The sequence below is a fragment of the Arctopsyche grandis genome, chromosome 3 (genome assembly GCF_051622035.1).
Source record: "Arctopsyche grandis isolate Sample6627 chromosome 3, ASM5162203v2, whole genome shotgun sequence".
In the NCBI taxonomy this organism is placed as follows: Eukaryota; Metazoa; Arthropoda; class Insecta; order Trichoptera; family Hydropsychidae; genus Arctopsyche; species Arctopsyche grandis.
The window spans coordinates 28,229,635-28,239,481 of NC_135357.1; the positions used below are offsets into that span (position 1 = coordinate 28,229,635).

General features: G+C 30.9%; 1 protein-coding gene across 1 annotated transcript; it reads left to right on the forward strand.

The window, feature by feature from the left end:
* The first annotated feature begins 5,282 nt into the window (after positions 1-5,282).
* Positions 5,283-5,842, forward strand: LOC143909750 (vasotab-TY1-like). Its single transcript, XM_077427908.1, has 3 exons — positions 5,283-5,427; positions 5,502-5,684; positions 5,797-5,842. Exons 1-3 carry the CDS (start codon positions 5,400-5,402, stop codon positions 5,829-5,831), a joined length of 246 nt encoding a protein of 81 aa, XP_077284034.1. The 5' UTR covers positions 5,283-5,399; the 3' UTR covers positions 5,832-5,842.
* The last annotated feature ends 4,005 nt before the right edge of the window (positions 5,843-9,847 follow it).

Below are 9,847 nucleotides of genomic sequence, written 5' to 3' on the forward strand. Positions count from 1 at the left end.
TGAGGTTAGCACGTTTTGTGTACATATATCTTGCAATTTCGAATTCTTTGAATCCGGTGATGGTTAGGTTAGGTTGGGTTAGGTTAGGTTAGGTTAGGTTAGATTAGGTTGGGTTAGGTTAAGATATAACAATAACTAAAGGTTCGCAACAGAAAAAAGGAAACGCCAATTTTACAGGAATCGTTTCAATGAAAATCAGAAAAATTGGCAAATTCTGATAAGAAAAGATCGACCTAGACAAATCAAGGTCTGGCCAACAACGAGACTTAGCGGGGAATCGTACTCGTAACATCAAGTACGAAATAATTTAACATTCACCACTAGACCACCTTGCTGGTTTAATCTTGCAATGTCGAATTCTTTGATTCCTGTATTGATAAGGTGAGGTTGGGTTAGGTTTGGTGAGGTTAGTCAGAAAGAGATTATAAACAAGAAACTGTACTTTGAGACATGCTATGTATGTATATGCATGTAATTACACCGACTCTTACTAGTAAAAAATATATACCAGTATGCCTTTACATTATGTATAATTGAAGCCTTTAAATTTAATTATAATTTAAGGTCATGGAAAGTCTGAGAAGGAAGTTGTGTACCACATTGTGTAGCAAAAATACTGAAAAAAATGTGAATAACCACTTTTTGTTTCAACTTGAGACGATTTCACACATGGTACCCCCACCGCTTCCGAATTAAGTGTATTATCTCTAATGCGGTGGGGTACGGCTTGGTAAATAATAAAAATGTTTATTATCAATACAGATAGTTTAATATCACATCTTCTGTTTTATTAAAATAATAAAGAATAAAATCATAAATTAAATACACAAAATACACAATACATATTTAAATACTTCTTAATAAATTAATGAAATACAATCAGAAAACATTTTAAGGAAAAATAAAAAATAAAATATGTGTATTGGAATCAAAATAACGAAATTAAATAATACACACAAAAAAAATATAGATAAAACAACTACCCACACATAGGGCAATCTATGTGAAGGTAATTTAAGGATACAAAATCTTATTTAACTAAAGGATCAGCCAATTTTATTTAAATTATTTAGAAAAATAAATGCTGCAAGATATATTGAGATCGAAGAAATTGTTGGTGCTTAGCTTTTCGTGATTATATAACACGTGGAATCCTAACAAATAACTATTCTGAGGTGACATTTAGAATATTTAAAGACATAATTTTACATACATAGATATAAATCTTACAATGCTATTTGTTGATCAATCTAATTGATTCAATTTGTACGGACATGGAGACATACTACATATATATGTACATCGATAAATATCTAGATTTTTCTCACGGCAGAATAGATATGAATAATCTTTATTTACACTTTGATATTAACCCTTTTAATAACCTTCAATTTTTTAATAGATATGCCAAAAATACCCTAGAAAATATTTGTTTTCTAAATATTTACGTAAATTCTTGAAAAAGCATTAATAATATAGACATTTTGGTAAAATATTTTATAGAAATATAAAATTATAGATTATTTAGTTATTAGTTAATAAATTGAAATTTTTAAAATGACCCAAGAAAAAAAAATCTTAAATTTTATCTTATCTTAAAAGCGTCAAAATGTGTTTAAAATAAATAGATCATTTTGAAAAGCCGATACATCAGCTCAGGATATTTTTGGCGATTCTAAGAATGTCGCCATATCGGCTTTAGAGTATTATAAGGATTAAAAAAGCTATACATATACGGGCGTGATTGTCAAAATGAATGATGATATTTATGAAGTACCGAGTGAAACGCAAGTCAGAAAGACGTATAAGGTCGATTTGGAACTTGGATATTGCACGTGTGAAAAGGGGCAATTTGGCAATACGTGTAAACACCAAACGAGGAAAATACTTTAGGACATAGATATTTAATGGCTCAACTATCGTTAAGTGGAGATGTTCCTTACACAGAAATTTGGCCACATACAGATTAAAAACGCTAAATACGGAAATGATTGTGAAAATAGATGATGATAATTATTAAGTACCGAGTGAAAATCGTATAATTTCGATTTAGCATTTGGGAATTGCACGTGTGAAAAGAGGCAATTTGCAATGGCAAAAAAACCAAACGAAATTAAATAAATTGGCAGAGAATCCAAATTAATTAAATATAAATTGAATAAAAATATAGGTGAGTACATAAATATATAAAAACATAAACACTAAATTATATGTATATAGCAAATGGGAGAAAACATACACATGTATGAAAATTACAATGTGACATTCAAAAGTAAATACTATGTATATATAAACATTCTTAAATAAAGATCGAATACTTAAAAAATTAACTACCCAGTGCTAGTAAACACAGATAAACAAAAGGAATAAATTTCAAAAGCTTTTTTAACATTAGATAAAAAATACTTTATTTTTATATCATACTAGTGTTTTACCCGGCTTTGTTCAGTATTTGTGATATAAACAGCTTAACATAAAAGAAAATAATATTTAATTATTATCAGCAATCTTGTCTGTATTGCCATAATCTGTCATGAAATAGTACGGGAGCCTAATCCACTGAAGTCAAACTCGCCGATGGCTTCTTTTAACAGAGACAATAATGCAGTATATTTGTCTGCTGTTTGGCCAGAAGAGTAGCACCACCGGGGCTCATCGCTAAAACAAAATTGATGCTATCTACAAAGACAATTTCTTCAGCAGACGACAAATTGTGAGCCCTTCTCGTCAATGGAATAATGATAACGATGGAAAAAGGCTCTGTTCGCGTTTTAACTATGACACCTTTCTTCCCCAAGGTTGCATATTCGCATCTTCTTCCAACTTCTGAAAACATTAAAATATGTATATTTTTTCTTTTTTCTAATTAGATATTTTGATAAGAGTTATTTTCACAAGCAGCAAGTGGTAAGAAATAGAATATCAAAAACACTGCAAGCAAAGCACTGCACTGTAAAAAAATATATAGAAATTCACCAGAAGAAAGATTGCATTCAACACTTTCAGAAATTTATTAAATCATTACACAAACAAGTGATAACGTAAAAACGAGGGCAATTAAAATGTCATCGACCTTAATAACTAATTTTCGGTGGTCGGTGGTGCTTTAAAAAAAACATAGACCGCTCTGTTAAAATAGTTCAAAGCAAGAGAGCAAAAAAGTATTTAGGAAAGCCTTGGTGGATCATAGACTTTTACTGGTAAAATTAAGACGTTTTGGTTTATCTTGAAGATTAATTTGAGAATCAGAGGCAATGGGTCTACTATTACCCCAATTCTTTAAGAGAGTCTATTTCATATTCTAGAGTGCCTCAGGGATCTAATCTGGGGACATTGTTCTTTTTAATTTATATTAACGACATTTCAGAAGAACTAAAATATTCGGACTATCTTTTATTTGCAGATGACCTCAAATTATTTAAGACAGTTAAGTCTTATAAGTGATGCAGCCCTTCTTCAGTTGGACTCAGACGCGCTATTTAATTGATCTATTGAAAATAAATTAAATTAAAGCATTCAAAATTGCTGTGTCCTCAATGTGACAAGAACTTCAGATCGTTTGACTTATCCCTATAACTTACTTGGTGTTGAATTAAAGTTAGTGGATGATTTTAGCGATTCGGGGGGTCTTGTTCTCAAAGGAATTTTTGTTTTAAACAACACAGATAATATTTGTTTACGAGCCACCAAAATGTCGGGATTCTTACTACGTGTTAATCATGCCAGAGTACGTCGGTGTTTAAAATTCTTTATAAATCTCTAGTACGTAGCTTTCTAGAATTTTCTTCCATTATATGGAATCCTACTAAGATGAATCATTCGTTGAAGATTGATAGAATACAAAAACGGTTTCTCAGATATCTTTATATAGGTATGAAATTATATGGTCATTTTCCCTGGCTCTATCCTAGTACTTTTCATACGTCATGTATAAACATTGAGAAGAGGTACGTTTGCAAATTTACATTCATATTGACGAACAAAGTTACATTCATAGCGAAGTGACGGTGACGGTCCTACATGGGTTTTGCGGATGCGGTGCATCCGCTCTAAAATCGCCAGACAAATTGAACGACAGATTAACGTACGGCTGCTTTAAATGCAATTCCAGTCTTCTCGAATGATAGATTGCACATCATATGACGGGTATCCTTTCGATGTGCACAGATGCACTTATTAAAATGTTAATTATTAAAATTGAGTTGGATCTTTCAGGCGAGTTAAATAAGGCGAGATTCGATAAGTTCCGAATCTTGCCTTATTAAACTCGCCAGAAAGATCCAACTCAATTTTAATAATTGCATCTGTGCACATCGAATGGTTACTCGTCATCTGATGTGCAATCTATCATTCGAGAAACCGGGAATTACGTTTAAAGCTGCCGTTCTGTTGATCTGTCGTTCGTTTGTCTGGCGATTTTAGAGCGGATGCACCAAACCCGGGTTTTGCTACAAATGGTTGCAAACCACGTGGCTGCAGCTCATTTTGGTTGAATTTCAGCATGTACGAAAGACGAGATATTCGAAAGATTGGCAATTCTTAAAATTGAGTTGGATCTTTCTGGCAAGTTTAAAATGGCAAAAGCCAAGACAAAAGTATGAAATTAGCATGCGGCCACGTGGTTTGCAACCATTTGTAGCGCAGCGGTCCTATATATTATTTTTTTTATTTTATCTTTAATTTATACCATAAAGGTCTAACAGGTAACCCTAATGCGCCCTCCTGGCCAGAAATATTGTACATACGCTACAAATATTATTAGTATTATACAAATTATATAAATACATATCAATTAATATCCACAGAGCATCTACATATTGTTAAATTTGTGAATTTTCAGCAATTTAAACAATTCAGAGAAATTCAGTAAATACATAACTAACATTCACATTTTATGGTCATTTTTGTAAATTTGCACAATTTTATACAATTCAGAGAAATTCGAGATTGCTGTAAACTCGAGATTTTGCGTGGAAATTGGTAAGGTTGCCAATTTGTTGGAACCGTTTCAATGAAAATCAGATAAATTGGCAAACTCTGATACGAAGCGATCGACCTGGAGTCACAAATCCAAGGTCTGGCCAGCAGAAACCAGAGGAATTTGAACCTGTGACAATTCTGTTCAAAGCATTATATGCCATCCGCTGGTCTATTCTGCTGGTTATATAGATTTTACATTAAAATGAAGACAACATTTTGTATATTATTTTTCTGTGTTTATTTTAGGTATTCATTACAAGTTGATGAAACAATGTTTTATGTGTAGAAAAAAATCATTACGTTTGATATTTTTAATGACCTTTCATTAGTAACAGGTAAACGATCGGCAAAGATTGTCAATATAAAAGCATCTTTATTGAGCATTGCTATGTCAGTAGTGTTCTGTATGCTGAATCAATATGAAGGCAACATTTGTATTATTTTTCTGTAAGAAGTTTATTATTGTATATTTAGTAACAAAATATTTAGAGCTCTTTCTTTAGTTCAATATTTCATTCTAGGTATCTTATTGGTATCGACCGGCGTCAAGGCTGAAACAGATTGTCCAGACGTGTGCCCAATGAATTTTCAGCCATTATGCGGAATCAGCTCTACAGGCGAAACAAGGACTTTCGGAAATCGATGTGAAATGGAGACATACAATTGTAGACAACTATTAGGTATACGAAGGAAAACAAATTTAGGTAATCAATTTAAGATATATTTGTTACATATAAATTTAATTTATTAATTTAATATTATAATTATAATTATAAATTTAATTTAATTTATCATATTTTTTATTACTATTTGCAGACTTTACGAAGAAATCGGATGGTGAATGTGAATGACAGAATGAAACATTTTTTGTTTATTGATTTAAAACAAATACATATAACAATAAAATGATAATCATACATAAAAAAAAATCAATCATACATTGAAATATAATATTCATATAATATATGTACATGAATATATGTATACTCGTAGGTATAGTGTAGTACTGCTTTATAAACTGAATTTATAATTAATTTAACATAATATTAAAATTGATTATTGATACGAAATGTTTTTTAATAAATAACAAGCGAGTTCAATACCAAGTTCAAATAAATCGAAGTTGAAGCAAAAATAATAATTAAGCGTGTTCTTAATAAAATAAAATATTGTTAAAGGCATAAAATTCACACCCATACAACAATATAACCAGAGAAATGTAATATTAATAGAAGTGGCTTTAGGTGTTCTTTTGTTGTCAAGTGACATTCTGTCCACGGACAGATCTAAATAATTTTAACATAAATCGTATTTGACGCTTGGTCCTCGAAATATGTCCGATAAAAACTTCTCTGTTTGTTTATATTACTCGCAAGATGGGCAAGCATCGGTAAAAATTGCACAATACATTAAAAAACACACAATAAACAACATGGGATACAGTTTTATAAGTAAATTGATCCGATTGTATTCCGTGCGATTCCAGGTATATAAAAATGAACTTTTTTTATATACCTGGAGTAGATTTCATAAATCAAAAAATCGATAAAAACGGATTTTTTTTTCTACTTCAAGCTTTTCAACATATCAAGTGGACTTCAAATAATAGTAGGGAATACAAATAAAAATGTTTTTTTATATTAATATTTAATGGGACCCCCTTTGTTTTTAATAAATAGTTTAATAAGTAGTGATTTATATTATTTTTTTAATAATTCATCACTAATTTCATTGTAGCATAAATAATGTATTTTAATTATTTTATGGTTTTTTGGTTTCTTATCTCTAATTTTTTGCCTATTTTGCTTACATATTTTCGATTATATTTAGATCCGAGCTGTTTCCTGGCCATTCAATGGAGTTTATACCTAAACTATCTTTATCTTGATCGATATTTAAAAAAAAACCAAATGGTGATATACCAATGCATTAAAAATAAATAAAATTAATTGTGAAAACAATTTGAATACTATGAAATTTTGAACGATGCGCCGGTGCTGAATCATTGTGAAAGACAAGATCCTTAACCATTTCCGGTAAGCCTTCTAATGTAGGAATATCGCTTTTGTCGATGATTTTTTTTATACTCTTGTGATTTGACTATCCCATCTAGTTTAATGATTGACCCAACACCATACCGTGTGATGGCCCCCAATACCATACCATGGCGAATGTTAAACAGTCAGTGCTTAGCACGATTCTTTATAGCGTTCGCCTGATTTTAGTCGTACTAGCGCCATCCCATCTGATCCTATCAGGTTGAATTTGGATTCATCTGAAAAATTAATCGTCCCCCAATCTTGAACTGTCCAATTTTTCTTCTCTTTGACTCACCAACGACGAGTATCCTTCATTTTCTTCGTGAGGAGGGTTTTTTTTGCACGGCGCCGTTAAAATAGACAAAGTTCATTTAGTTTATATTGAACTGTTCTAAGGTTTACTGTTTTTTCCAACTTCAATGAACTCAGATCTAATTTCTGACGCAGTTTTGAAACTGTTTTGAAGTAAAATTCTCTTTAAAATCCGTTCGTCTTGAGAAGTCAGTTTTTTTGCCATTTTTCCTCTTTCGACAGGTGTTATGTCCATTGTTTGTTTATACTTCTTAAAAAATACAGTTATTGTAGGTAGAATGTGTCCCCGTTCGTCGATAAATTTCCGCAAAAGAATAATTTTCCTCCCAGAAAGTGACAATTTTTGATTTCTCGGCGATCGACAAAAATTCATGTTTTACGCTCAACGCTCACAACACTAAAAAAAAAACACACGCACTACTTGAAAGTCTGGGGGAAACTGACTTTAAAACATTTTGGCAACAATACGTTGAGGTATGCTGAAAACAACTGTAAAAGTATAAAAACAAAATTGCCAGAAAGTGAGACCCAATAGGGCGAAAAATGGGCGATTCCGGTAAAATGTGTGACTGATAAGTGACTGATAAGCTTCGCTTTGCGCTGGGTGTAAGTAAATGGATCCTCCGCCATTACGATGGTGCAAAAATATGGTGTAAGACGCGTTTGATATCTGCCCGGCGAGATAGTCGTTAACGTTTATCCATCGTTTGCTTATTAGTTTTAAACATAGATGGCGGTAGTATAATAAAATTATTGTTTTTATTCAAAATAATAATTTTATATACAAATTATTATTGTTTGCAACTTTAGTAAGTTTACCATGAAACACATATATATTACGAGTATATAAACTATTTTTGACTTTGATCAGTTTGTTTTCCATGGTGTATCACAGTATCACATAATGTCTTTAAATACCTTCATGCATACATACATACGTACATTCTTGAAAAAATTAACTCAAATTAGTATAAACAGAACTAGGAACACATATACATATGTAAGATCATATTTTACAGTGGCTCTCATTTCCTATCAATTCATCATTTTCATATTTTTGGAAGGGAGCTTGCTTGGCCCACTCTTGTTCTCCATATATATAAATGACATACCTATTCCAAAAAACTGTCACATAGCCCTATATGCAGATGATACAGCTTGCTTCACAAGTAGCAAAAAACCAGACACTATTCTTAAAAATCTTGAATTTGCAATTAAAACAATGACTGAACACTTCACTAAGTGGAAAATTCAAATTAATCAAACCAAAACAGACGCCATATTCTTTAGTGTTAGAAAACATAAGCCAAGTTCAGATCTGAAAATCCCCTCTGGAGAAAGTCTGAAATGGCAGTCAGTAATAAAATATTTAGGAGTAACGTTTGATAAAAGAATGAGATGGGCACCTCACATTGAGGCAGCGAAATGCAAGGCGATGCGGGGTATATCCTCAATATATCCAATATTTAATCGCCATAGTTCTTTATCAACGCTAAATAAAATAAAATTATATCGCGCGCTCATATTACCATTATTAACCTATGCTTCACCTGTATGGAATAACGCCTCGAATACTAACCTTTCCAAGCTCCAAGTAATACAAAATAAATCCCTTAAAATAATTTATAATACACCCATATATACTAACCTGAAAAAACTGCATGCTATATATAATATTCCGTTTGTTACAGACATTACTAACAAACTAACCAGTAGATTCTATGAAAGAATCACTAATAACCATACTAACACACTTGTGAAGAGTCTCGGTGATTACAACAAAATGTCTATACCCTTCAGGTATAAACACAGATTACCTAAACACAATCTGCTTTAGGTCTTCGACTTTAGATAGTCTTTAATTAATATTATGTATTAGATGTATTATGAACATTTATAAGGATTGTAAATAGGTTTTTGAGCTCTTTTTCCTATTATGCTTTAGATTAACATTAGAATAATATAATACTGTGATTACTAACCAAATTAAATTAAAATTGTAAAATAGAAAATGATCAGTAGATCAGTAGCTATTAAAATAGATATAAGATGTATTGTGAACATAATTTCGTAATAATAAAAAGCATTTAAAAATCAAAAAAAAAAATATTTTTGGACAGAGATAACCCTGTCCAAAAATGATTATGTTTTAAATTTTGCAACCATTCATATAATAAAGACGATGGGAATATTTTAAGATTTTTTCTTTCTTTAAAAATTTCTTTGTATAAAAAAAGGTTGGTCATCCTGTCCAAAAATGATTAAGTTTTAAATTTTGCAACCATTAATATAATAAAGACGATGGGAATATTTTTAGATTTTTTCTCTTTAAAAATTTTTTTGTATAAAAAAAGGTTGGTCACCCTCTCCAAAAATTATTATGTTTTAAATTTTGCAATCATTTATATAATTAAGACAGCGGGAATATTTTTAAATTTTTTCCTCACTTATAAAATCTCTTTGTATATAAAAAGGTTAGTTACCCCTGTCCAAAAATTATTATATTTTAAATTTGG

Excerpts from the sequence above, each read along its gene's own strand:
- LOC143909750 (XM_077427908.1), top strand. The coding sequence starts at position 5,400 with ATGAAGGCAACATTTGTATTATTTTTCT. Across the intron at positions 5,428-5,501 it reads AACATTTGTATTATTTTTCT|GTATCTTATTGGTATCGACC; the intron begins GTAAGAAGTTTA and ends ATTTCATTCTAG. Across the intron at positions 5,685-5,796 it reads ACGAAGGAAAACAAATTTAG|ACTTTACGAAGAAATCGGAT; the intron begins GTAATCAATTTA and ends TACTATTTGCAG.